This window comes from Enhydra lutris, unplaced genomic scaffold (assembly GCF_002288905.1).
Source record: "Enhydra lutris kenyoni isolate GAN:26980312 unplaced genomic scaffold, ASM228890v2 scaffoldscaffold45, whole genome shotgun sequence".
NCBI lineage: Eukaryota > Metazoa > Chordata > Mammalia > Carnivora > Mustelidae > Enhydra > Enhydra lutris.
Window position 1 is genome coordinate 15,329,663 of NW_019154129.1, and position 26,882 is coordinate 15,356,544.

Here is a 26,882-nt window from a genome sequence, read left to right on the forward strand (position 1 = left end):
TCCCACACTCCACCGTTAAGCCCCTGGTCGCCCCGCCTCCATGCCGTCGCCATTGGTCGCCCGCCGCCGCTTTCCCGTGGCCATTGGTCCGTATGCCCGTCCGTCACGACTGCCGGCCCCCACCACGCCCCACTCAGCTTTGGTTGGGGGGAGATTTTGGCCGCCTCGCCTAGTCGCCGTAGCCAATGGCCACTCGCCTCCGGGCTTCCCGGAGCCGCTGGTCCGCCGGCACGTCCGCCAGCACCTCTGCCATCCCCGGCGCTCCCCGCATGGCACCCGGAGTCACCAGCAACCCTGCCCTCTGACCCCCGCAACAGCTCGGCCCTTGCCCGCCCGCTCCCCGTCGCCATTGGCCACCGCTGCCGATCCTCCCGGAGCCACTGGTCCGCCGGCACGTCGATCATGGCCCCTCTAAGCCCGCCCCTCTCCCCGTGTTTCCCGCCCCTCTCCCCACACGCTCACCAATCAAGAGCTTGGGACTTCGGGTTGTTTGCATACGCCCCCTTCCCGCGGGCGGGAGCGGGTGGTGGCGGTGCCCGGCCTCACTGTCCCGCCAGGGAGGTGACGCGGATGGGTCCCGGAGGACGAAGGCCCCTAGCAAGCTGCGGCCGCTGCTCCCGCAGAGACCCCCGCGAGGGTGGCGAGGCACCTGGAACTGCGTTCTCGGGAGCCGCCCTCCCCGCGGTGGGGCGGGGACCGGGCGTGGCGGGCTGGGGCCGGCCAATCCGCGCTCGGAGAGGCCCGGGGCGGGACTTCCGCTCCCGGCGGGGGCGGGGCCGCCGGCGTGACGCTCTGAGCGGTCCCGGGAGCGAGAGTCCGAGCGAGTGCGGCAGCGGGCGCGGGCAGTCGCCCGGCCCGGGACCATAGCTTGCGGCGCATGGTCGCCAAGGCCCACCGTGCTCGGTGTCGGCGGCGCTCGGGGCGGAGGGCTGCACGGCTCGGCCCCCAGGGGCTCGTGGCAGCGGCCCGTGGTCCCCCTGGTCAGGGCAGGCGGGGCGGGGGTCCCGTGAGCGGCGGTTCCGCGGTGGTTCCCAGGAGGAATGGACGGTCGTTCGTGGCGGGCAGCGATGCGTGAAGAGCCGCGCACACGGCCGAAGGCGCCCTCGCCCCCTCCGGACTGCGACTCCCCCGTGCGGCTGGCAGCACCGGCCGCCCGCGGGGAGCAGCCCTGCCGGAGCCCGCGCGTAGCCTGGTCCGCCGGGTGCGAGCTCCAGGACGGGGCGCCTGCACCCGCCCGGCTCGCGCTCGCACGGACGCGGGAAGCCGCCGCGCACGCCGCCGCGCGCTGGGCCCGGGCCGGGTCTCGGTGTCCACGCTCCCGCAGGGATCCGCTCGTGTTCGCGGGGGTTCAGGTCCCGAGCAACGCGGGGCGCGTCGGAGAGGTCCGGAGGGGCGCTCTCCGCACGCACCGGCGGACTTTCTCCCGTTCGCGTCTGTCCGACGAGGACGTGCGAACGTAGGACGCCCGGTAACGAGCGACTGGGGGCGTTCGGGGTGAGAATGCCGGCCGGCGCGGGCGCTCGGCTGCGGGGGAGACGGGGCTCTCGTCCCGCACACTCTCTGACCCGAGTCGTCCCGGCAGCACCCTTCACCGCGGCGAGAGGTCAAAGACCGGTGGGCGAACGCACAGTGGGCGCGGTCCCGCAAAAAGGAAGACGTGCTGGTCCGCGCCACGTTCCACTTGGGTGAAGCCCCCAGAACAGGCAAATCCATAAAGCAAACTAGTGGTTGCAGGGCCCCGGGGAAGGCGGACATGGTCAGTGACTGCGTATTTGACACGGGGTTTCTTTCTGGGGTGATGCGAAGTGGTGACGGTCATACTGCTCGGGAAAGTTACTAAAAATGATCGACTCGGCAGCTCTCTCTGCCCACGGTTCTGTCCCCAAGATATGATAAAAACACTTTCTTTTCACCATAAAACAAAAATCACTGAATTGTGTACACAAAATGGGTGAATTTTATAATATGTAAAATATGCCTCAATAAAGCTGTTAATAGGGGCACCTGGGTGGCTTAGTTGGTTAAGCAACTACCTTTGGCTCAGGTCATGATCCCAGGGTCCTGGGGTTGAGCCCCATCGGGGACTGCTTCTCCCTCTCCCTCTGCCACCCTTGCTTGTGCTCTCTCTCTGTGTCAAATAAATAAAAAATTAATTAAATCTTTTTAAAAAAAATAAAGCTGTTAAAAACAAGTAAGTGAAAAGAATTAGCTGTCCAACCTGAGCCCAGCATAGCCCTTACCAGGCCAGGTGCCGAGTGCTATGTGGGCAAAGAAGCCACAGAGAGGCAGGACTCCCTACAGAGCAGGCCTGTGTGGAGGCAGCATGTCACAACCACCAGACCCAGTGTGCAGCACTGAGGACAGCCCAGCCGGCATGTCTTCCCAGCAGGTAAGGAACAGGTTAGGTTGCAAGAACTTTCTTCCCAAAGAGTCACCGAACCTGGGCCACGGCTCCAGCAGCAGGTGGCTTTCAGAGAGCAGACCCCAGCACGAGAGGCACCACACTGAGGGACCCCACCCCCCAAGCTGCAGACAGCCTCTGCTGGGAAGCTGCCCACATGCACGGGGCCAGTTCATTTCAGCCAGGTGCCTGGGGAGCCTCCCGATGAGCTGGCTCCTCGGCTAGGTGAGCAGCACCTGGGCCTCGCTTACCTGCCTTCAGAGAGGGGCTCTCCTCGTGTCCTCCTGGTCCTCCTCCAGGGAAGCATGGAGCCGGGACGTGGGAGGGCAGAGGCTGGCCAGGGATGGGCAGGGCCACTTGGCTCACGCATCATCCACAGAGAGGCCCTGGTGTTCCTGCTTGTACCTTTGCTCAGGCCGCGTCCTCCTGGGGAATCATCATTCCCCAGATGCTGAGTCACAGCAGACACCACCTCCAGCGTTTATAGAGAGGGCACAGCCACCCACAACACACAATGTTACAGAAACAGCCGTCGGTCAGGGTCCTGTTGGGAGGCAGGGGGCCAAACCCCCAGAGGGGCCAGGGACCGGGTACTGACAGGCCGTGCTTCGCTTCCACCCGCCCACCCCTGCACCTCAACCTGTTAGGTCAGGGAAGGCCCTTGCGGTGATGGGGCTGGACCTCTCCCACGGAGATCACTGTGGCTCTGCCCCAGCACTGCCTGCTCCCTGCTCTGAAGGACCCGGACCCTGGTCCAGGGATCAGAAGCACTGTGAGGTGGGTAATTTCCTTCTTGGTTTCTGAGGCTGCCTGCAGGGGGTGACGGGTGAGAAGTTATCATCCCCTTTCCAGAGAACTTAAATGAGACACGTCTTCTTCACTCCTCTCAGGGCTTCCCCTGAAGGGACTCCAACAGCCTTAGGCCCCGCTGCCTGCTCTCCCATCATCCAGGACAAAGAGAGGAGTCGGGCTCAGCACGTGTGTTTTCTGACTGAGCCTTTCCCAACACAGCCTGTGAAGAGGGTGCGACCAGCCCTGCTTTGTAGGTTGGGGGCCTGTGCAAGGGTGTGATCCTGGGGACAGGCGTGGGCGCACTCTCCTCAGGGGCTTCTGGTCCTCTGTGGGGTCCATGCACTGCTCGAATCCCCCCTGACCTCTCCCCTCCCTGCTCAGACCGGAGAAGTACTGCAGGAACCCACAGGGTCTGGGGCTGCAGGGCCCAGTCCGTGGGATGGGGGATGGCCCGAGGGGTGCCCCTCCCTGGGCTCCAGGAGGCCTTGTGGGCAGAGGAGATGGCCTCCCACATTGATGTGTGTGCTTCTGCAAAGCCATTCCGGGACTCAGTAAGTGCCCGGCCCGGCCCTGGGGACTGAGGAAGGGACAGGACAGCCTCCCCGCCTCTGAGGGACCTCAGGCTAACAATGAAGCAACACAGAGCAGCCCTCTGCCGGCAAGCCCTGGGTCAGCCCTGCTGAGGTGCCCACGTAGCAGGTCGTCAAGGGTAATTCTGGGTGCCCCCTGCCCAGGAGACTGAGGGAGTGTCTAGTCAAGAATCTGCCACACCTGTTGGCTCTGGGAAAGGATGGGGGCTAGGCCTGCAGACCTGGCTCCTGTCCAGGCAGGGAGCGGGGAACAAAGGAAGTGGTCTGAAGTGGTCTCTGCTCTCCCCCCAGGATAGCCACTGCCCTCTACGCTGGACCCCAAGCCCTGCTCTCCAAGAAGGGTCCAGGCTTTACCCCTTTACCTCTGTGCCCAAGCTCAAGACAGGTGCCAGGGAAAGGCCCGGTCCCATCAACCAGGGGCGGAGGGAGCCAGAAACCTGTGCGCGCCCAGCAAGGACCAGTGGTAGATGCCACAGCCCGTGCACAGAGGGTGGGGATGGGCAGACAGGCACATGGTCCCAGATACCTCTGTATAAATTACTCATGAAAGCGTTAGTGGCTGGGGCGCCTGGTGGCTCAGTGGGTTAAGCCTCTGCCTTCAGCTCAGGTCATGATCTCAGGGTTCTGGAATCGAGCCCCACATCAGGCTCTCTGCTCAGCAGGGAGCCTGCTTCCTCCTCTCTCTCTGCCTGCCTCTCTGCCTACTTGTGATCTCTATAAAAAAAAAAAAAAAAATCTTAAAAAAAAAAAAAAAAAAAAAGAGTCTGCCTTCGGCTGAGGTCATGGTCCCAGGCTCGTGGGATCGAGCCCCACACCCGGCTCTCTGCTCGGTGGGGTGCCTGCTTCCCCCCTCTCTCTCTGCCTGCCTCTCTGCCTACTTGTGATCTGTCAAATAAACAAATAAATAAAATCTTAAAAAAATAAAATAAAGGGGAGAACCTGGTGATCAGGTGCACGTCACCAGGATGGACAGCAGGACACCTCAAGCCTCTCAGGGTGACGCCCTCGGAAGGACATCGTGGCACTGACGTGCTCTTTATGGCAAGAGCACAGGTGCTGAATCTCCCGGTGAGTCCTCAGATGAGCTCCGCAGAGGCACAGCCTACCGAGTGACTGGCTGTATCTTCCACATCCACGTCGTGCAAGGCAGGCAGGCTGGGATACTGGCACCAGGCTGTGGCCAGGATGGGCCACCTGGCGGGAGGCTCTGTGGAGGTCACTGGGGCACACAGCAAGGGTCCCCATGCACCCTAACCCAGTTCCCTGCACCGTGCCGTGGCTGCTCGGTCTGTCCTTCAGCCTTGCGGGATGCAGCGGGCATGTGAGGGGTAGAATTCGGGGTAACTAATGATCAAACGGTTTAGAAAAAAAATAGAGCAGAAATATAAAAAAGCAAATGTGGCGAAATGAGAACAAAGGGGAATGTGGGTCAGGGCCGTGCGCAGCTCCCGTGCGTCTGAAACGTGTCAAAGTAGAAACCTTTCAAACACGGGGCGGGGCGGCTGGTGGGAGTGCGTGGTGGGGCTCAGACCTGCCTGCTGTGTGGCCTTCGACTAGTCCCCATCCCTCTCTGAGCTCGTCTCCTGTGACATTTGTGAGGCTGCTCTCCCAGCAGCCGTGAGAACCTGAGTGAGAAGTGGCAGCCCCAACTGCAAAGGAAACAACGTCTACTTCTTGGGGTGACCTGAGGTCCAGCCTCAGGGCCCTGCCCAGGCCAGCATAGCAGAGGCAGTCAGAGACCTGGGCTGGGGACAAGAGGGCCCACCAAGGAAGGTTATTCCTGGGAAGCTGAGAGTGGCCTGGGAGGTGCCGATAATGTCTCTTGTGGCAAGAGTGACTGGTGTTGCCCTCAGGAGACGGAATGGCGGACCAGCATGGAGGGTGACAGCTGCCACGCAAGGCCTGGGACACGGCCACTACTGCCTCGTAGGCTGGGCAGAGCCCCAAGCGGAGGAGTGACATCTGCTAACAGGGGAGGCAGCCCCAGAAAGACAGGCAGTGGAGGCCGCTCTCAGCAGGCTCCAGGGGCCTGGGGACAGGCCTGGGCACATTCTCCTCAGGGACTTCTGGTCCCCTGCGGGGGTCCCTGCACTCCTCGAATCCCCTCTGACCCCTCCCCTCCCTGCCTCACACCAGAGGCACTGGAAGCCACAGGGACCCTACACGGCTGCCCATCCGGCCGCTGCTGGCCCTTGAGCAGAGGCTGACCTCTCTGGAACCCAGCCCTTCCCTACAAAGCCAGGACGTCAGGTGCACAGGTGGCCACCCGAGGGTCCCTGCAGCTGCACGAGGGGGAAGTCAGGCAGGCAGTGCCTCTGCCCTTCGTGGAGCCCACAGATTTCGGGGGACAGAGTCACTGGAGCCAGGGCAGCTGGCATAGGGGAACCTATGCCCCTGCCCTCGGCCCTGTCCCCCGACCAGGGCAAGGCCAAAACCAGACGGCAAGCGGCCCTGGCTCCATCCACGCATGCCGGGACACATTCAAGGGGTCAGACTTGCAGGGAGGCCCGCTCCAGGGGACGGGGTGTCCAGTGCCTCCCGGCTCAGCAGCAAACAAGAAACAGGCACCGCAGACGCCTCTAGACGAACAACGGGGCCGGCTGTCCCATGACCCCAGGAAAAGGAGCTTCAACACACCCCCACCAAGGTTAGGACGGAGGTGTGGGGCCTCCTTAGACCCACCGCCCACACGGCGGCGGGAAGGCAGAGGGCGCACTCCAAATAGGTGGGAGGCTTTATTGTCACTGCAGAGAAAGGCCGAGCTAGGACCTGGCCCACGAGATGAGACGCCGGGCCGCCTCCATGGGCTCCCCACTGCGGCCCGCAGCCAGAGAGCGCACGCTACAGCACAAACATTTCCCGCTCCAAGAGGACTCAACACGTAAGACGCCATCTGGCCATGCAGGCCTCCTGCCCTGGGCATGCTGGGGCTCACGCCCACAGCTGGACTCCACGCTGGCCAGCAGGCAGCTGCAGCCTGAACGCTAGGACGCCCCCTCTGCACGCGGGAGGCCACAGACACGTCTGCCCGGGAGCTGCCTGCTTCTGCGGGAAGCCAGTGAGGGAGACGGAGGATTTGGGGCCTCTTCCTGCATGGGCGCGGGGCAGCAAGGTGGACGGGAAGGTGGACGGGTGCTCGGTCTTCAGCGACGCAGTTCCGGGCACCCCATGTGGCCTGGCTTCACACAGGGAGGCCTGAAGGCCCTGGGGGCAGCTTCCGCTGCAAAGCAGTCTCCCCAGGGGGCATCAGGCAAACCCCGTGTGCTCCGGGCTGGGTGCGCTGCTGCCCAGTCAGCTTCCCAGGGGGCCCTGGGTCACTGAGGCTGCTGGCTCCGGCCAGGGACACAGAAGTACAGCCCCAAGCAAGGAGATGCTTGGGGGTTAGCCTCAGGAACTGCTGAGTGCATCCGGGGAGGGGTCCCTCCACCCCATGGCAGGGTGGGGCTGCTGGGAGCACCAGGGAGACCCGCCAGCTCGCCCCACTGGGAGTGGGCATGGTGGGCGGAGGCGGGGGCTCTGGGTGTGATCGGGGGTGGGGGGACTGCCGGGCAGGCCTCGGGGGGCTGGTGGGTACCGGGTGGCCAGTGCCATCAGAAGAGGTCAGGAGGCAGACACCCTAGTGACGGATTACAGGCCAGATGGCCTGGCCGGCTGCCCCTATCCACCACCTCAGAGCCAGGAGGAGACACAGAGGCCTCGAACAACGTGGGGCAGAGACGGCCAAGACCAGGGACGTGTGCCGTCCTGACGGTCCGCACCCCCGGTGAGAACGAGGGCGGAGTGAGGCCGCATGGTGGTGCTGGGCAGGCCGGCCACCGGGGCCTCTCAGTCTTGCTTGTCCCCTCTCTGCCTCCAGGGGTAGATGAGCTCCCCGAAGAACAGCTTGCGGCACAGGGAGCCCCAGGAGTGCGTGGGGTGGCAGCCGCAGCTGGGCAGGCGGTAGGCGTGCACCACACGACCGTAGGGCAGGGGGTTTATCTGGAAGCACAAGGGCAGTGGTCAGCTGGGCTACGCCCCCCAAATCCCTGAGGCTCCAACTTGCTGGTCCTAGTGGTCCCTCACTGGGGGTCCCTGGGCTGTCTGCGGTGGGTCCCCAGGGGCAGGCTAAGCAGCTGGAGAGGGAGCGCTGGGGCCAAGCTCAGGCGTGCTCTCCTCCTGGCAGGCTGCAGGACAAGCCACCCAGGGGACACACGGCAGAGCCCGAGAGCACGCCGCACCCCGAGGAAAACACGCAGGGCCCCAGCTGCTTCGGCATCTCCTCTCTCCCAGAGATGTGGTCCCCCAGCCAACCCCAGCAGCCCCCAGCGAGTCACCCAGGGACCCGCCCTCGCACTCCCACAGCCCAGAAGGACTTTCTCAGAGCAAGAGTGTGTCCTGAGACCTTGGTCAAGCCTATGCTCTACCTCCTGGAATGAGAGCCTGTGGGGCTCAGGGCAAGAGCCCGGGCTGGCTGAAGGCTTTGGACACAGGACAGAGGATCCTGTCCAGGTCCTGCTGAGGGAGGTTCCGGCCGGAGGGGTCACGGTGCCCAGAGGTCTTGGGGGTGCCCCTTGGGGCCCCACCCGTCAGCTCTGGCGCGCCCATGTAGCCCTCCCCCCAGGACAGCACGGAGGGACTGGATCCCAGCTGTCCCAGAACACAGGCAACATCACCGGGGCCGGGAGAGGGTCCGTCCGTGGGCCCCGGTACGAGAGGCGCACAGGGGCCTCACCTGCATCAGGAGGCGGAGGGGCCTGCCGGCCTCATGCTCCAGGACTCGGAACTTCACGCCGGCTGCGAGGACGGCAAGGTGCCTGTGAGGCACACGGGGCCCTTGGCGGACAGCCTCCCGGGCCTCCCGCCCCGTGTGCCTGCAGAGGCAGGGCTGGACACCGGGGCTGTGGCAACAGAGGCCAGGTGTCCGAGCTGTGCTCAGGAGGCCGCACCCCGGGCTTGCCTCCCCCACGCCTCCCCCACTTCCCGCTGCCTCTCTGAGCTGTCTCCGGGCCAGGATCAAAGCCTCCGCAGACTTCACGGAGACAGAAGCTGCATGTCTGGGAGGTGGGGAAGAGTCGGTTGGGTCTTGGGGACGCAGGCTGCACTGCTCTGCGAGGGGGGACGGGGCTCTTCCCCCAGAACGGACGGGGTACTCGGCGGGGCGCGGCTGCCCTGCGGGTATCCTAATGCCGAACTCCGGGTCAGCGGAGTTGACTGTGCTCCTGGCCTGCAGCTGGGGCTCCCAAGCCTGGGAATTTCCGAGGCAGAAAGTTCTTGAAGAGAGAAGCTGGAGCTAATTATCAATTCATGAAGAGCCCCCAAGGCAAAGTCGGGAGGAGGCGGGTGCGTCTGTGGACTCGGCCATGAAGCTGAAACGACTCTGCTCTGACCGTGGGCTTCAGGCTGGGTGGGGGAGGGGCTGGGTCCCGGGCTCTCTGCCTGCCCGCTCCTGGCATTCCCTAGTGAGGACAGAGGCTGGGGTCCCTGGCATGGGCCATCTGGGGGTCTGCAGGGGAGATGGCCTGCAAAGGCAATGTAAGAGCACCGGCAGGCAGACTTGGTCCAAAGCACACGGAGCCCGCAGGTTCAAGTCCCCTGGCTCTCCACGGGCTGGAAGCAGCTGCCAGGAGCTCTGGCGTGGGGGCTGGGCGTGCTGCTCAGTACGGGGCCTGCTGAACAGCCGCTGGGTGGGATCTGTACCAAGAACGCCCGCATCCCCTGATGCGTTCAAAACCCCTGAGCGGGGATGGACTGACTCACAATGCTGGACCAGTTAGGTCAGCACCCCCACCCCTGCAGTGGGGATGACCTTCCCTCAGGGGCATCTGGCCGACCTAGTGGTTGGTGTCAGCATGAAAACAGGGGCAGCCACCTGCAGAGGGGGACGGCCAGGGGCAGTGAGGGGGACGGCCAGGGGCAGTGAGGGGGGGCGCTGTCCCCGTGCAGTGGTGTGGGGTGGGGGTGGGAAGCTGCTCTCTAGCACCCTCCGGGCTGGCCTGTCCCCTCCAAGGCTGAGGGGCACCAGCCACACACCCAGTCCCACACAAGTTCACAGGCACGCTTCTTGGAGCCACATTTAGGTACCACCTACACCACTGCAGACAGGTGTCAGGGTAAAGGTCCACGTGCATCACAGAAGCAGGTGAGACAGGAAGGGCTGCCTCTGTCGCCTCTGGACCCTCCAGCTCACTGCAGGCAGCCGGCCCAGGGGACACCTGGCGGTCTCTGCCCACCCCCAGGCCCCGTGCCCTGCACACCGCGGCTTCCAGGCAGGGCCCGCGGCGGCACCTGCGCGCACCCCACACACAGACCTACCCGCGAGCCTGTAGGGCCGGCAGAGCCGGAGGCCAAGCGAGTAGAGCGGCAGGGAGTTGACGAGGTCCACAAGCAGATGGATCAGGCCCTGCATGGCCACCACCAGCAGCCGGAGCTGCAGCGACAGACGGCGCTCAGCCACACGCCCGGGAGCGCTGCGGCCCAGAGGGTCCTGGGCCACAGCGGAGGGGGAGCAGGGGCTCAATCCCCTGGGGAGGGCCCGGAGCTCATCCCGGGAGGGCACAGCTCCCACCCCAACGCTGAGGCCCAGCTGTGAGGGGGCAGGGGAGCAGCGGGCAAGGGAAGCTGACCCCCGGGAAACATGCCACTGGCCCCTTGGGTCCTGTCCCCTGTGCACCCAGCTGTGTGTCCCAGAGCAGTGGGTGGCATCCCCCCAGGGTAGGACCCCCGTCTGCTCTAGGGCCCAGCACACAGCGCCCCGAGAGTCTGGAACAGCCACGCCCCATCTGGGGTAGGGGTGGGTGGCCTGTCCATGGCTGCTGGGCCGGCACTCCAAGCACTGTGGCCGAGGGCCATGGGCCAGATCGGCCAGGGCTACGCACAATGCCCGCCGCGCCGCCTCTCGGCTCACCAAGGTGAACACCAGGTAGTACAGGGCTGTGGTGGGCAGCAGGAAGAGCAGCACGGTGAACAGCAGAGTCCCGATGAACAGCTGCAGGGACGGTGGCACTGCGTCAGCACCGGCGGGAGTCCACGCCGGGCCACACCTCCGTGGCCGCCCCCACCGCACCCCCCTGCAACCAGGCAGAAGCGGGCTGTCTGCCAGCAAGACCCCTGCTTCGCGACACACTCAGGAACACCCGCGCACGACAGCTGTCTCCGCACAGGAGACACTCGGGAGACAGAACCGCCAGCAGGGTTCGGCCTGTGCACCAAAGGCGGGAGGGCCGTGACCCGCCGGCAGGAAGGGCGTGCCTCCCAGCGCAGCACACGGGGTCCGCCCCGCAGACCGGGTCTGCGCACGCTAGGGGAAAAGTCAGAGCCAGGTCCCGTGCATAGGTCACGTCCACACCCCATGGGCCAGGAGCTGCCGGGGGCCCAGCACCCTCCTCACACCGGGGCCTGCCTCCCACCTGGGGCGAGGTCCTCCACTGTGAGGGCTCCACGTGCACCTGGCCCCCCGCAGACCACTCCCGCTCCCCAGGCTCAGCCCTCTGGCCGCCGAGCTGCCACATCACAAGCTGCGCAGCCGTCCTGGCCGGGCTCACAGAGAGGGAGCAGGTGGACAGGAGCATGGGGACAGTCACCCGTGGGTCCCACAGGCTCCCTGGGGCTGCGGTGCCATCTCCCCTGCCCTCTGGCCGCGTACCTGGTCAAGGTCATAGGAGCACGAGTCCACGCGCTGGCGCAGAACGTTCCACTTCTTCCCCCGGAAGAGGCGCCAGAGCGAGGACAGGCCGCAGATCTTCAGGCAGTACAGCCTGTGGGCCACAGGCGCATCAGGGGCTGCACCTCCCCCCGCCCCTGCACGAGGCCACCTGCGCACTCAGGGCTGGGAGCCGCCATGGACCGGCCACACGGGGGCACGCTCACCCACCTGGCCCCGTAGACATAGAAGCAGTAGATGTGGAAGGTGAGCAAGGCGATGATGTCGGACAGGGTGGACAGGGCGACCGTCAGCCCCAGGCAGGCCGAGAGGCCCACATGCCACAGGATGTGCTCGATGAAGGGGGAAAGGAGGTGGACATAGCCTGGAGGGACAGGGTTGGCCCTAAGGGAGCAGCGGGGGGAGGTCCTGGCCCCCCCAGTCCCTCACTTCCAGAAATGTGAGCAGCCAGCCGGCAGAGCAAGGATGGAGGGGACAGTGCGGATGGCACCAGCCGGCAGAGCAAGGACGGGGGGACGGTGCGGACGGCACTCACTGATCCATAGGTGCAGGTGGTACAGGAAGAAGCGGCCCAGCACCTGGTCCAGCGCCCGGTTCATCTTCAGCCCAGCGGGTGCTCCCATCAGCCACTGCAGCAGGTGCCGGAGCGCCTCAGCCACATGCTGCAGAGACACAGGAGGGACAGGAAGCCCACAGCCTGGGCCCCAGCACAGCCAGCCCAGGGAGTCTGGGCTCCCCCCACCCCAGGTGTCTCCTAATGTGCTGAGCACACAAGGTCTCCTACACTCATCTGGCCAAGGAACCTCTCTTCACGGAGGCTCTGGGACCTGGGCCTAAGAGACAGAGCCCACGCGGCTGACAGTCTGCCCCAGTCCTCAGGCCACAAGGGCCCTGAAGGGCATCACCTTTCCTCCACCTCAATCCTCTCACCACTGGACCCACAGGCGTGCTGGGTCCCACATGCCCAGAGGTGGAACAGACCCCAGCTCACCATGAATCTTATAGAGGGAGCTTATGGGTCTACCCAGTGCCCCTCGGCTGAGGACCACACCCCACCACCTGGCATGGCACCACCGAGGGCCTGAGCTGGGTGGGTGACCCCAGGTGACCCTGAGGGTGTCGAGCCATCAGGGGCCCATGGAGCAGGGGGAGAGCTGGAGGGCTTCGTAGAGGGAAGCGCAGATGGGGTCTGAGTCAGGAGCAGCGTCCAGGGAGGGCCAGAGACGGCACGGGGGCTCTCGAAAGCAAGCAGGGGAGATGAGCAGCATCCTGGCTACGCAGGGATGAAGGCCGGTGGCCGGGCACTGTGCCAGTCCCAGCGCACAGGCCCCAAGGCCCCAGCCTCGTCAGCAATGCTGAGGCGGTGGCCATGACAGCCCTGCCCCACAGTCAGACGCCTGCCGTCCCCCACTGCCCACCATGCGGGCCACGGCAGTGAAGAGAGGAACAGAACATTCTTTATAAATAAAGCTTATCTAATATTTAAAGGATAAGAGCTGAGCAGCAGGAAGAGACTTTCGTTTTTAAATTAAATATTTAGGGGCGCCTGGGTGGCTCAGTGGGTTAAGCCACTGCCTTCGGCTCAGGTCATGATCCCAGGTCCTGGGTTCAAGCCCCGCATCGGGCTTTCTGCTCAGCAGGGAGCCTGCTTCCTCCTCTCTCTCTGCCTGCCTCTCTGCCTGCTTGTGATTTCTCTCTGTCAAATAAATAAATAAAATCTTTAAAAAATAAAATAAAATAAATTAAATATTTATATCTCTGCACAGTTCTGCAAAAAAGAGATCGAAGACAAAGCCGGCCAAAAGGCAGAACGTGGGTTAGCCAAGTGCAGCAGCTAAGCCCCTTCCTGGCCTCCAGGCCCTCCCTCCTCTTGGACCAGGTCTCCCCAAGAAGCATGGGGGCTCGCGGCCTGTGAGGGGTCCTGTCCACGAGCAGGCCCAGGGCACGTCTGCAGTCGGATGCTGATGGCCGCACCAGAGGCAGCAAGCATGGGGCCACCCAGCCAGGCCTCGGCCCCTCGAGCACGCGGGGGCCAGGATGCCACTGGGGGAGGCCCAGGGGCCAGAGGGACTGCCCCAAGCGGGAAGACAAGCTCGCAACAGAAGTGACAGGCCTTACGGCTCTGAGAAAGGGAGGCAGAGAAGCCAAAGGCTTGGCCCCGGCAGGGAAGAGCAACAGGCTGGAAATCCTGGAAACCGGGGGAAGGATCACGGGGGGGGGGGGGGGGTGGGGCCTGCAGGCGAGCTGCTGGCACTCAGCGTGGGGACTGCAGAGTCAGCAGTGGGAGCAGCCTGATGGCACGGACAGCGCCGGACCCACGGGAGGTTTCTGTGCGGCTTGCTGTGCCGACAGCCAAGCCCAGAGCCGGTACCCTGAAGAGCCAGGAGTCAGGGACACTGGGCCTGATGGAGGCGGGTGGGCTCCCCCGCCGGACATGACCACCTTCGGGAATGGAAGGTAGAGGCCAGGAGCTAAGGCGTGACCCAGTGGGGGCAGGCGGGCACCCGGTAAGCCAAGGCTGTGCAGCCCTGAGGACCTGTCTGGGGTCAGGGATGAGGGCTGCTCCTCTGGCCCACCAGAGGGGAAGGGGCATGCAGCTCTGGCCAGCTGAGGGGCTTCTGCTGCCCCCAGGAAGGGCCCCACCCCTACCCCCACCCCTGGGACACAGGTGCTCCAGTCGGGACCAGGCTCCACCCAAACAACTCACATCAGCCACAGGGACGAGGGCCTCCGCCAGCTGCCCGATGCGGTCCTTCCCATGAAGCCAGGACAGCAGCGCAAGGCCGAGGGCCACATCGAGAAGCACAGAGACAAGCACGTTGGCCTTCCTGGAAGGAAGGGGCCGATGGGAGTGGGTGGTGAGGGGCCTGGCCGGAGGGGCCTGGCCGGAGGGGGCCGCGGGTGAGCACGGTGTGAGGGCGTTGGGAAGGCGCCGTTGGCCACAACAAAAGCAGCAGGCCCTGCACCTCATCAGCTGGGCGGGCTTCTCGGCCTTCTGGGTGCTGAAGACGAGCTCGAGCTGCTCCAGCCGGTGCCCGAGCTGCCCACACACAGCCAGCTTGCTCCAGATGAAGGACAGTGGCCGCAGCTTGAACACCCTGCGACGGGCCAAGAAAGGTGGCCGTTTGGGCCATGCAGCGGTTCCCCTGCCTGCCAGGGAGCAGGGGCCCCTCAGCTGGTGCTAGTGCCCCTCCCCAGGCCCACCTCAAGACCCTGGAGGCCTCGAACACGACGGCCACGCTCCTGAGCTCAGCGGGACAGGGACACCATGGGGGTGGGGCGACACAAGCACTGACCCGAGGCACCCCCAAAGTCACGAGCTAAGGCCTCGCCCCAGGAGAGGAGAGAACACACTGTCCCGCCAGCCGGTGCCTTGCCCTGCTGGATGGGCGACCCTCGTCGGCGGTCTGCGGGCCGATCGGGCTGCCCCATGGGACTGGTGTCTCCCGAGGGGAAGGAAGCACCGAGGCGCTTCTGCACACGTCCCGGCACTGAGAGGAGGTGTGTGCAGGCAAAGGTAAGGAAGGCCTCTTGGCCGCCGGTTCCATGTGCCTGCAAGAGCCTTGCTGCCGCAGGCAGGACCCTGCAGGGCCCGGGCCCGGGCCCAGTGCAGAGCTGCCACCCGGCCAGGCGCTCAGACGCTCGGGAGGAAGGAGGAAGCCTTCGAGCAGCTCCGAGCCAGCCCCAGGAAGGAGACACGGTCCGCACAGCCGTCCCGAACGCCAGTCAAGTGGAAGGCAGCCCTGCACTGTCTGCACCGAGCCCCCAACCCCCGCCGGCACGGCAGGGTCCCCGAGGCTCAGACCAGCCCAGGGCAGCCGGGCCCAATAGCATCCCGGGGCTGCCCTAGAGGGCCGGGGGGCTTCTCTCCTGCACAGTAACGGCCATGCCACGCATGACTGCCGCTGTGCTCTCCCCACGGCTCAAGCTGATGATCCGATCAGGGTCGGAGCCACACCAGCATCACTAACCTTTCTCGAGTCCTTGGAAGGTGGTAACAGCTAAGGACCGGCCCCCAAACTGCCCCTCGGCTGACACTCACTTTCCTGTAACTCATTCCAGGGGGTTGTGACGATCCCAAACCCACCGTTCGTGTCCAGGTTCCCTGCAGCCCTCAACCCAAGGCACCGTCCACACACAGCTGCCCAGGGGCTCTGCCAAGACAGGCCAGAGTGCTCTGCAGCCCTGGGTCAGCAGGCGAGGCCAGACCCCAAACTGGACCTAAGTAGGGGCACCATTGGGGAGCCAGCTTCTCACAGAGGGAGGGGCCCTGAGGCCGGAACAGCCGGTGCCGCCCCAGCGTTCCCTGGGCCCTCGAGGGCTACCCCTGGGGCCGGGGCCGCAGCCAGTATCCCAGGGGACACGGGCCCACCAGGGCCAGGGAAGCAATTAGCAATAATCGCGCCTCGGATAAACCTCATTGGCTACGATACTGCCACTGCGCAAAGCTAGGGCCAGGGAAGCAGGAGGGACCTGTGTGCCTTTAGGAGGACTGCTCCCAGGCACCGGGCCGCGCGGACACCAGCCGTTGGTCTGGTTCACGGTCTCATTCCCCCGCAGGGGACTGAGCCACCTGGAGTCCACACTGGATGGCTACCCGGTGGGTCCCATGTAAACGCGGAGGCGGCCAAGGGAGTCTGCTGTGCCCTGGGAGCAACCGCCCCCCAGACGTCCCCGTGGATATCGGGGGAGGGAACAGGACATGGAAGCAGGAGACTCGGCAGGGCGCGTCTGGGCCTCCACAGCTCTGCACCCTGAGTGGTGGGCCTCGTGCTCAGCGGCCGGCCTCCTCCCGCCCCGGCCCCAGGGGCACGTACCGGCAGGCGCTGGCGGCAGAGATGAGTGACAGCAGGCAGGCCAGCAGCCGGCAGACGGGCCCCGAGGCCCGCTTCGCCAGCTCCGCGAGGATGCTCGCCTCCACGCCCTCCGACTGCCAGTGGCTCAGCCGCACGGGGCCCTCGTCAAAGCGGTCGCTCCGGAAGAGCGCCTCACTGCGCGCCACCGTGTCGAAGACGGCAGCCAAGCCCTCGGCGCTGGCCGCGGCGTCCCCGGCCTGGCGGTCGGGCAGCGCTGCGGGCGGGTGCAGCTGGGACAGCAGCACCTGGCGCTGGTCGTAGAACACGAGCATGACCTGGTCCTTGACGCGGGCCGGCCCCTGCTGGCAGGTGGCCTTGCAGCTCCAGAGCCCGCTGGTCCGCTCCCGGCACAGCTGCAGCCAGGGCTCGTGGGAGAAGATGGCGCCCAGGCCCTCCAGGAAGGGCCCCAGGCGCTCCTCAGCCCCCTGGCGGCGGTGGCACCAGGTGCCCAGCACAGCCAGCCCCACGTGGCCGGCCTGATGCACCTGGGCCAGCAGCTCCTTCACCTGGATGGGGATGAAGGGAAAGTGCACCACGGCCAGGACCACGGCGCTGCTCTGCTCCGGGACCCACCGTCCTACCAGCAGGCCGCTGTCGGCCGAGGCGCAGCACGTGGGGAAGAAGGCCTTGAGCACCATGCCGGGCGGGCTGCAACAGAGGGGAGAGGCTCAGTCCAGGGGCACTGCCGCCGCCACCTCCCCGGCCCAGGGCCATGGGGCCCATGGGTTGGGCCCTCACGGAGTCTCCAGCACCCAGCCTTGGGTTTGATCACAGAGGCTGGCGGGACCCCAGTGGCACATCTCACGGGGGCACAGCCCCTACCCCCACCCCAGGCTGGCCAACACTTCCCCCTAGAACAGGGCGAGGAGACAGGCCTGACCCCCAGGACCACTCAGGAGGGGGTGAGGGGCTGAACATGAGGGCTTTGTTCTTGTTTCCAAGGAAACCGGTGAGAGCTTGTTACGTGTAGCACGTGGAGACACACACGGTCTCGTTAACAATTAGAGCAGGGCACGTGAAGTCTGAGGAACCTCGATTTCCTTACTAAGCTAGCGAGGGGAACGACCGAAGCCTAAGGGGATCACTGCTGGGCTGAGGGAAACCAGACGCAGGCACGCTGCTGGTCACGTGGACGCTATGCAGGAGCCCCAGAACATACCGGGAGACGTGCCTGCGCCCCATGCCCACCCCCCGTCCGGTGAGCCCCCGCAGGAGTCTCGGGGCTCGCGTGGACCCCCCAGCCTTGGGCGGTGCCCACGCGCCATTTCCGGGCTGGGTTCCCAGCAGGGGCCCAACTTCTCTCGTCACACTGGAGCTGGGCAGCTGTCTAAACACAGCGACCCTGGAGGACGACAAGCTCCCCACTGCCTTCTCTCGGGCTGAGGGCCGTGAACCTTCCCCACCTCTCACAACTTTTACGTGGCCTCTCAGCAGCAAGACCAGCCCCTGATTTCTGTGGGACCCTGCGCCCCGCCCCGCCCAGAGGTCAGTTCACATGCAGGTTCCTCAACAAGCACCAAGACAAGCCCCTCTAGATGGTGGGCAGCAAGCCCTCCTTCAGCCGAGGCCTGAGCACGCTTTCTCAGACACTGGCTGTCCCCACCTTGTTGGCACAAAGGATGCAGCAGCCACCTTGAGCTAAGACCCCCAAGCTGGAGCCCACAGGTCCTGAGGGAGAGACACAAGCCTTGGATGGTACCTGAGACCTCCAGGCCCCACTGCTCCCCAGGCCTGCAGGGACACACACGTTGTGATGGTGGGACATGTCACCAATGTCCTGTCGGCTGGGGGGTCTCTGGGAGGGGCCTTACACAGACACAAAGGCCCCTGGCTTAAGAGGTCACTGGTCTGGGGCACCTGGGTGGCTCAGTGGGTTGAGCTTCTGCTTTCGGCTCAGGTAGTGATCTCAGGGTCCTGGGATCGAGCCCGGCTTTGGGTTCTCTGCTCAGCGGGGAACCTGCTTCCCTTCCTCTCTCTCTCTCTGCCTGCCTCTGCCTGCTTGTGATCTCTGTCTGTCAAATAAATAACTAAAATCTTAAAAAAAAAAAAAAAAAAAAAAAAGAGGTCAGGGGTCCAGCTGCTCTCCCTTCCTGCCGAGAGACCAGACGGGGGCTGGGAGGTGGAGGCCTCTCACAGCTGGGGATTCCAGCTGAAGCGGTGCCTCCGAAACGTCCCTCCCCACCAGGAGACTGGAGAGGGCAAGCCGGGAGCCCCACAGCCGCCGGGCCAAGCTGCTGTGGCCGCCACGGGGGCCCACTCTCCTAACCAACCCTCCCGGCAGGGGCAAGATGAGACGGACCCGCCGTTCTGCTGCGAGGGACCTGGGGCTCCGGGCTCGCGGACCACCGCGGGGGACCCGGCGGCACACCGCCCCTCCAGCCGGACACACAGCAGCTCAGCCCACCTGGGGCCCCTTTCCCAGCAGCAGAGGCAAGCGGCCCCCCTGCTACGGCCGGAAAAAAGCCCCCGGGGGGGGGGGGGGGGCGGGGGGGGGGGGGGGGGGGGGCTGCACCTGCCGGAGCCGCGGCGCGTTCACCTCGGGAAACCCACTGAGCCGGGCCGCCCCGGCCGCGCCTCTCTTTGTGCGCCCAGCGCTTCATCTACAAAGTCCACCCCGAGAAGAAGCGGCCGCGGCCGTCCTGTGCCTGCGGAGGCGGAGGAGCCCAGGAGCTGCCGCTCTCTCGGCGGGGCGGGGGGGCGATCCGGGTCGCCCCCGCCGCAGCCTCCGGAGCCGGATCACAGAGACGGCGGCTCCGACGCGGCTCCGACCCGACGCCCAGGGAGAGAAGAAAGCGCGCCCGATCGATAGCGGGGTGCGGGGGGCGGGAAGAGCGGGGCACGCGGGAGGGAGCGGGGAGGGGGGGCGGGAGGGAGCGGGGGGGTGAGCGGGGGGCGGGGGGCGGGGCTCGCGCACCAGCCCGCGTGGAGCGCCGCGATCCGAAGCCACGGCGCAGGCTGGGAAGGCCGGGTGTGTCGGGGGCGCCAGGCCCCTCCCAGACGGTCTCCGCGGCTGGCAGCCCCGCTCCGGGCCCCCGGGGCCGCAGGCGCTGGGCAGGGAGGCCGAGCTCCCCGGGCACCGAAGACCCGCGGGCACCGCAGACCGGGCCCCCACCCGCCCGGAGCGGCCCCCCCCCAGGTCGCCGCCACGCTCACCCGACCCCGCCCGCACCCGAGTCGCCTGCGGCTGGTCCCGCGGACCCGGGAGCGCGGTCGCGGCTTCGGCTCCCCCCCGCCCCCGGGGGCGCGAACTCCCCGCCCCGGCCTCGTGCCCCGCTGACCGCCCTTCCCGGTCCGCCGCGGGCCAGCCGCGGTCCGCACCCCGGCCCCCCTACCCCAGGGCCCGCGGCCGGCCGCGCCGCCGCTTCGCGGAGGAGGAAACGGAGGCTCCGGGGCCGGGGGTGGGGGCCGGGGGCGGCGCCCCAAGGTCGCCCGCACGGACGCCGGCCCGCGCCCCGCAGTGCTCACCAGCTGCTCGCCAGGGCCGCGCCCTCGGGCGGCGGGGTCGGGACGGGGTGGCGGACCGCGTCGGGCGGGCCGGGCCGGACAGCGGCGCTAGCCGCCCCCAGCCCCGCCGCTGCCGCGCCGCGGGACCCGACCCCCATTTCCGCCGGCTCCCGGCGTTGCCGCGCGACGGTCCGTTCTCCAAAGGCGCCCGAGCAGCCCGCGGACCCCGCCCGAGCGTTCCGGGCACGCAACGTTCCAGTCTCAGGCGTCTGTCCGGTGCGCGCAGCGTCCTTGTCCCTCCGCCCAGCAGGTCCTTGCCCCTCAGTGTCCCTGTCCCCCACCCCCCGTGTCCTTGTGCCCCACCAGCGTCCCTGTCCCCCACCAAGACTGTCCTTGCCCCCACTGCCCCCTCCAGCATCCTTGCCCCCCAGTGTCCCCTTCCCCCGGACTGTCCTTGTCCTGCACCGTCAGTGTCCTTGCCCTCCTCAGTGTCCTTGTCCTCCGCAGCACTCTTGTACCTCCTCCAGTCCCCCTGCAGTGTCCCCAACACTCCCGCCTTCCAGTCCCCCACCTTCTCTTAGCTGCCAAACCTCCCCCATCCCCCATTTCCTCATCTGAGGGACCTGGTGGACCTGGCTTTGAGGGTCCCTGACCTCACCTTGCCACCATCCTCCCAGGGTGAAAGGACCCCCAAGCCCTGTGTAGGGTTCCAGAGGAGCTGCCTCCCCAGCTCCCGACCGGCCACCTCCAACAACGGTCTCTGCAAAGGGACGCCCCCAGGTCCCCTCAGGGCCCAGTGGGCTAGGAAAGCTGGATCCCCGTGGGTCAGCCCAGAGGCTGCAGTCATCTGGTTTGGTTGTCAGAGGGGTCCCTAGCCCTCCTGCTCCAGGAAACAATATCCCCGTGACCAGGAGCAACAAACAGCACTCATTGAGCGCGCAGTGTTCGTGCCTCCTTACGCTGACCACTGAGATACCGCCACCCACAGGGGCTGGTTCATATGCAGGGGACCTTGTCAGAGGCAATGTCCTGGTGACAGGCCGGACCAGGCATTGTCCCCTTCCCACTGAGACCTCGCACTGGAACTAGGATCCTGTCTGGGCCCCAAACACAGAGTCCCACCCTCACGTCCCCACACTTTGGGGCCCCGTTTGCCCATGGATCCTAAGTAACAGGAGTCCTTCCTCAAAGGGAGGCTCTCCTGGCTTAACCACCACCTGGAACCTTCCCAGCATGCTCCACCCATGAGCTGGGAGCCCTTTGCTCCTGGTTTGCAGAGGAGAAAACGCAGGTTCAGCCTGAGAGAGGGTCTCACCCTGGAGAAGTGGACCAGGGGTGTGGAGGCTCCCAGCCCAGCCATGTGCCACCCCAGGGTGCCTCTGGGGCTGCCCGTCTTCTGCATTGCCTACCTTACCTTACCTCAGGTAGGCCCAGAGAAGCTGCAAGAGGCTTGGCACCTGGGGTGCCTCTGAAGATGGGGGACAGTGATGGGCCGCTCCCCTGCCCTGCCCTGCCCTGCTTCTGCCCAGCCCAGCCCAGCTACCCCGCCCTGCCTGCTTCTGCCTGATTAGGACGCTGGGACCGGGGCACCTGGCCAGACTGGCTGCCTGGGGGAATGCTGGCAGCCGGCCCAGCGCAAGGTCTTCAGGCTTCAGCGGCTGGACCCAAAGCTCGGGCCTTCTGGGCCCTGGACCAGCAGGGCCATGGCCTGAGTGGACAGGGGGGCCGTGAGTGCTCGGGCACCCTAACCTGGGGTGTGCAGAGGGCCCAGCTTTGGAGGCTGGGAGGCAGCTCGTTGGTGGCTGCCAATGAAGTCTGAACCAACTCCAGGATGAAGGCAGAAGGCAGCTGGGACCTGGGGCAGCAGGAGCTCCAGTTCAGGGAGGGGTGGCCAGCAGTCCTGGGGGTGCAGCCAGCCCCCAGTGTCTCTCCCACGGTGGCCCTGGGGCCCTGGGGGGTGCACCAGGCTCAGAGGGGAGCCCACAGGTCAGGCCAGCCTCGAGCAGTACTGGTACACCTCGATGGCGCCATCCCCCACACCTGCCGCCATGAGCTGGTCCTGGGGCATACAAACCACAGTGCCTCAGTCCCTCGGACACCAGGCAGATGGGCACAGACCTTAGGGAACAGGGTCACACTGCCATCCACATCAGTGCACACACCTCCAGGGTTGCCAACGGCATGCCCTGTCAGAGCCCCCAGGGAGCCCAGGGGCTGGCGGGCACTGCCCACCAGCCGCACATCCCTGAACTCGTTGCTCATGGTGCAGCCCCTATCGGGCCCCGGGCCCACCCAGTGGGGACCCTCCAGCCTCAGCGTGGAGACTGGGGCCCGTGGCTGCAAGGCAGGGCTCAGCGGGACACAGTGCACGGCCCCAGGCACGGAGTCTTTCACCAGAAGGTGGCCGGCAGCCTCCACAGCCAGCCCCCTGGGGGCTGGGAAGGCGCCCACCACGACCCAGTGGCCCTGGGGGGCTTGGGCAGTGTGCTGAAGTGCGTGGACAGCCCCACGGACGAGGTTGCTGACCACCACGGGCCCAGGGCTATCATAGCCACATCCTGCAGCACGAAGGCTCCGGCCCCTGGCAGGCGGCAGATGGACTGTCCTGTGAGGTCCGTCATGTGGACGCAGGGCACAGGCGCACCCCCAGCCGTCATGAAAAGCAGGCTGTCGGGTGCCTGGGTGGCTCAGTGGGTTAAGCCTCTGCCTTCGGCTCAGGTCATGATCTCAGGGTCCTGGGATGGAGCCCCGCATCGGGCTCTCTGCTCAGCGGGGGGCCTGCTTCCCCCTCTCTCTCTCTGCCTGCCTCTCTGCCTACTTGTATTCTCTGTCTCTCAAATAAATAAATAAAATCTTAAAAAAAAAAAAAAAAGGCTGTCCAGGGACAAGGCAGATCCCGGGGTCCTCCTGCAGGCCTGAAGGCACCAGGATCTGCCCAAGCAGTGAGGGCCGGCAGGAGCGAGCAGGGTTTCTGGGTGGGTCCCTCTCACAGAGCAGGCCGTGAGGGGCAGCCTGCCAGCGGGTTGGGGAGGCTCAGGAGACCAGAAGACAGACAGGCGTGTGGCTAGGGGGTCACAGTCTAAGCTGCTCTGAGCCGAGGTCCTGAGGCTGGGCCCAGTGCAGGGCTGCAAGAGAAATGGTGCCACTATGGGCCAAGCAGAGGTGACCCCTGTTCCCCCGCTCTTCTGGGAGTGCTGGTGTACTCCCGTTTCACACTTGAGGAAACTGAGGCACGGGGGTGGGGGACGGGCTTCAAACCTAGTCCCACCAGGTCCTGAGTGCTGCTGGCCCCATCTATGAGCCCAGCAACCAGCCATGGGTCCAGGTCTCCTTTTTCCAGATGTGGCCCCTGGAACACAATTCTGGGGGACATGGGACCTGTGAAGGCTGCTGCAGGTTTTGCTCCGAGGCCTCCATGAGCCCCCGGGGATTGGGAGGTCTCAAGGTGTGTGGGGGGGTGGGGGGAGAGGCTGGGGGTCAGGGGACAGTGACAGAGGGGCAGTGTTTCTCAAACTCCTCTGCCCAGGGAACCCTACCTTCCTTCAGGCAAGGAAAGTAACCCTTCTCGGGGGCAGCCCGAGGCTCTGGCCATCGCCCCCACGAGGCCCCTGGACACTTCCAACCCCTGCAGGGCGAGGCTGCGGGGCTTTCTGAGGCCTCTCTATGTGCTCCCGCTCAGAGAGGTGGGGTGGGGGGGCTCCTGCCTGGGGCTAGCATCCCTCGGAGGCCCCGAGCAAACATTCGTGTGAGGCAGCCTCACCCACACTCCCCCAGTAGGACTGCAGGGTCAGGCCCTCTGGAAAGTGGGGAAAGGGGCTGTACCCCTTGCACGTGGGCTGGGTCACTCACCAGGGTCTGGGGTGGGGAGTCTCCAGGGTTTCATCCTGGCCCTCCCCCAAACGGGCAGGGTTGGGTCCTGCTTCTACACCTGTGAAACTGGGTTGATGCCCTCAGGCTCACGTCTGCCTGGCGGGTGGTGAGAAATCCGGGAGCAGAGACACAGGGGGTGTCAGCGGAGGGCCAAGGCGGAGCGGATCTCCCTTGGACTCTCCGGGAATCTCCAGGAAGGGAGGGGGTCAGCCCCCGTCGGTGACCCAGAACACTTCCCACCGGGCTGGCCCACACCCCAGCTCTGGACTTGGCCTCTCAATGCCCCATGGTGGGGTGGGCGGCCGATGCTATCGGCTACCTAGCACAATTAATGGGGCAGCCTTCGGTCCTGCTCTGACTGGCCCCAGCCCGGCTGGTCCAGCTTGGGGAGCCAGGCACAGGCAGGAACTGCCCTCCCTGGGGCCATTCCCAGGTGGGTACAGAGGTATGGCCAGCTCCCGGGGACAGGAGCGATTAGCTAGGTACAAGGGTCCCCCAGGCTCCCCTCCCTGGCTGCCCCCGCCTGTGGGAAGAGCCCAAGGTGGCCTAGCAGGGAGGGAGGCAGTGAGCTGTGAAGGCCGCCCGATGCCTATCGTGGCTGCAGGGGCTGGCTGGGGCCCAGCTAAGTCCACGCCGGGCAAACAGCCCTGGGCCACAGAATGTGGGGGCACCGCTTAACCGCAGAGGGAGCAGCCTGCAGCCAGGCTCTGACATCCGAGCTGCCCTGGCCAGACCCGCAGGCTGGAGGCAGGCCCAGGGGTCCGAGTGCCCCAGCAAGGTGCCCACACACAGGCTGGACCAGCTCCCAGACCAGACACACCTGCCCACCCCCCACCTCTCCCGGCTCAACCCCCTTGAGGGAAGGCCCCCCCATTCTATTCCCCTACCCAGGGGGGCCCAGTGGTGGATACCCAGCAGGCTGGGCCGGGATGCTGCCCACTCAGAGGCTGAGACCGGGGACACTTCCTTGGCGGGGACCGTCCCGGGGCTGATGCTGGAACGGCAGGAGAAGAAGGAGACCCAGACTGGGTATGTGAAGATGATTTCTATTCAAGCACTCACAACAGTGATCGATAAGGAGCTATGACTCTCTGCTGTCCTTTGGGGCCCCAAAGACAGGTCACGGCTGCGGCCCGGAGGTCAGTCCATGGGCATGCTGGACAGGCTCTGGGCCACACCCCTGGGGCTGGGGCAGGTGGGGGGCCGGGCGTCGGACACGGGGTGGAGGGGCCCTGTCTGCTAAAAACAGAGGAAGCAGCAGACGCTGTGGTCACACCTCCGCACCAGGGGGGCTCTGGAGGCTGGGGACAGCCTCAGGGGGCCAGGAGCCCCCAGGGCCGGCACGGGCCCCCCAGCTGCTGCCAGGAATGACAGGGTCCTCTGGGGCCTGAAGGGGCAGGCCTGGGGGTGGGACGCTGGAGTCAGCCTCGCATTTGGTGGTGTGGCTAGAGAAAGGCTCAGCTATTGTGGGGCCCAGCATGTGCGGGGGCTCAGGGGTCCCCCGGGCCAGCGTGGGGCCCAGCTCCAGCTGCGGCCAGGCCCCCACAGGCCCCTTGGGCCCCTTGCTGGGCGCCCGCTTCACAGAGAGGTCGAGGGGGGCGTCTGGGGGCCGCACAGCCCGCTCCAAGGCCTGGTGGATGGTGAGCAGCTCCTGGCGAATCTTGCCCAGCTGCTCCCGCAGAGGCCGCGGGGCCAGGCCCCCCGCAGGCACCAGCTGCCCCAGGCGCTGCTCCACCCTGGCGTAGTCCCCGAGGGCCCGGGTCAGGTCCTCACCCACGTGCCCGGGGCCGCCTGGCACCAGGCCCAGGGGTTGCTGGTGCAGGGGAGCCGCAGGGCTCGGGGTCTCGGTGTTGCCTGGCTCCTTGTCCTCAGGCCAGAGCACCATGGAGGGGCCCGTCCGAAGGCTAGGGGGTAGAAGCCAGTCAAGAGGCTGTACCCGTGCCCCCCATCCCTGCCCCCCTCCACCGGGAACCTCTTTGCTGCCTGTCCAAGGGCCTTGGGATCCCAGAACGGTAGAGTATGGCTCCCTGGACTTGGTTTCCCCCCGTGGACTGAAGAATGGGGCCTAGCCCCCCAGGCCAGCTCCCCTCCCTCCCCTCCCCACCCCCGTGGCCAGGGGCCCAGACACCTACCTGCTCTGGGCGCTGACTTTCACTGTGCCCGAGGGGCCCTTCAGGGGCTCCAACCTGCTTCCCAGGGGCAGCTTCCTCTTGGGGTCACTCTGGGCAACCTGGTCCAGCTCCGCCTCCTGCCCTGAGTCCCTGGGGGCTCCACCGGGCCAGGGCCTGCTCAGCCCGGGTACTGGGACCTTCAGGAGCCCCGGGGCCAGGGTCCCAGGGGGCCCCTTTGGGGTGGCTAAGGGCTTGGCAGGGGCAGCCTTGCTGGCCGGCAGCCCCAGCGTATGCTCCAGCAGCAGGGGGTAGTACAAGCGGGGGACCAGGGCAGGGCGCTCAGGGGTCTGTGGGGAAGGGAAAGCAGAGGTGGGGGGCAACAGGGGGCTGGCAGAGGCCAGAAAGGGCATGTGGGCTGCAGCGGCCAGGGAGGGTCCCAGGTAGGAGAAGAGACCAGGGCCCAGAGGACAGTTGACACCTAGCAGGGACAGATGGAGGCTCTGGGCCTCAGGGAACTCGCTGGGGGTGGGCGGGGGGTAGCAGGGGACGCCCCCGCTCTCAGGGCCAGCTGCAGCCCCGTCCACCACGGCTATGCCCCTTTGGCCCCCACCCGGCCCCGGCTTCCACGCCTCAGCCAGAAGCCCCCCAGGGCCCACGTCCTTCTGGGCATCCCGGGCCCCCGGGGAGGGGGCCCCCCGGGACCCGTCAGCCCCCAGCTTTGGGCCCCCCATGCGGCGTTGCAGGGAGAGGCCCTGAGAGGCCGGGTCAGGCGTGGGGGGCGTGTCTGGGAGCCGGGGTCCCCGCGGCTGGGGCTGGCGGCCTGGATGTGCCGGGCCCGCGGGGCCGTCGGGGCTGGGCGCGCGGGGCCGGGGCGCGGTGGGGGCTCGGCGGCAGGCCCAGTCTGGGGAGTCGAGCAGGAGCGAGAGGGAGTCCTTGCAGAGGCTGTACTTCATGTGGTTGTACAGGTGCGACTTCTCCAGGCAGGTGAACGGGCACTGGAAGCACTTGTAGTTGTAGGGTTTGCCCCACGGCCGCGGGATGTAGTGCGGCTTCTTGGGCTTCCGCGCCCGCGCCCGCGCCCCGGCGCCCAGGCGGCAGGAGCCCGCCTCGCGGGACATGGCACCGCTAGTGGGCGGGCCCGGGCCCCATGGCCACCTGCGCACAGGGGGCCTTGGTCAG

The 26,882-nt window shown here is 66.2% G+C and overlaps 3 protein-coding genes across 4 annotated transcripts; all 3 read right to left on the reverse strand.

Annotated features, from left to right (window-relative positions):
* Positions 1-7,539: 7,539 nt before the first annotated feature.
* Positions 7,540-18,149, reverse strand: LOC111156084 (phosphatidylinositol glycan anchor biosynthesis class Q). Of its 2 annotated transcripts, XM_022516681.1 has the most exons (10): positions 16,240-18,149; positions 14,389-14,520; positions 14,130-14,250; positions 11,958-12,084; positions 11,633-11,786; positions 11,405-11,516; positions 10,667-10,747; positions 10,075-10,189; positions 8,495-8,556; positions 7,540-7,761 (listed from the first exon to the last, which is right to left on the reverse strand). In XM_022516681.1, exons 1-10 carry the CDS (start codon positions 16,914-16,916, stop codon positions 7,609-7,611), a joined length of 1,734 nt encoding a protein of 577 aa, XP_022372389.1. In that variant the 5' UTR covers positions 16,917-18,149; the 3' UTR covers positions 7,540-7,608. The 2 variants fall into 2 exon arrangements, with proteins under 2 accessions (XP_022372389.1, XP_022372390.1); XM_022516682.1 differs by lacking the exon at positions 7,540-7,761 and having other exon boundaries at positions 8,501-8,576.
* Positions 18,150-21,709: 3,560 nt separating this feature from the next.
* On the reverse strand, positions 21,710-22,343 carry LOC111156291 (NHL repeat containing 4). Its single transcript, XM_022517069.1, is given in 4 exon segments — positions 21,710-21,800; positions 21,802-21,837; positions 21,839-22,188; positions 22,278-22,343. Coding segments are annotated over 4 exon segments (543 nt in total).
* A 2,519-nt stretch (positions 22,344-24,862) lies between these two features.
* Positions 24,863-26,821, reverse strand: LOC111155979 (proline rich 35). Its single transcript, XM_022516476.1, has 2 exons — positions 25,725-26,821; positions 24,863-25,496 (listed from the first exon to the last, which is right to left on the reverse strand). Exons 1-2 carry the CDS (start codon positions 26,819-26,821, stop codon positions 24,863-24,865), a joined length of 1,731 nt encoding a protein of 576 aa, XP_022372184.1.
* Between the last annotated feature and the right edge of the window lie 61 nt (positions 26,822-26,882).

Excerpts from the sequence above, each read along its gene's own strand:
- LOC111156084 (XM_022516681.1), bottom strand. The coding sequence starts at position 16,916 with ATGGTGCTCAAGGCCTTCTTCCCCACGTGCTGCGCCTCGGCCGACAGC. Across the intron at positions 14,521-16,239 it reads TCTGCCGCCAGCGCCTGCCG|GGTGTTCAAGCTGCGGCCAC; the intron begins GTACGTGCCCCT and ends GGCCCGTCGCAG. Across the intron at positions 10,748-11,404 it reads GCTCCTATGACCTTGACCAG|CTGTTCATCGGGACTCTGCT; the intron begins GTACGCGGCCAG and ends CCGTCCCTGCAG.
- LOC111155979 (XM_022516476.1), bottom strand. The coding sequence starts at position 26,821 with ATGTCCCGCGAGGCGGGCTCCTGCCGCCTGGGCGCCGGGGCGCGGGCG. Across the intron at positions 25,497-25,724 it reads AAAGTCAGCGCCCAGAGCAG|CCTTCGGACGGGCCCCTCCA; the intron begins GTAGGTGTCTGG and ends TCTACCCCCTAG.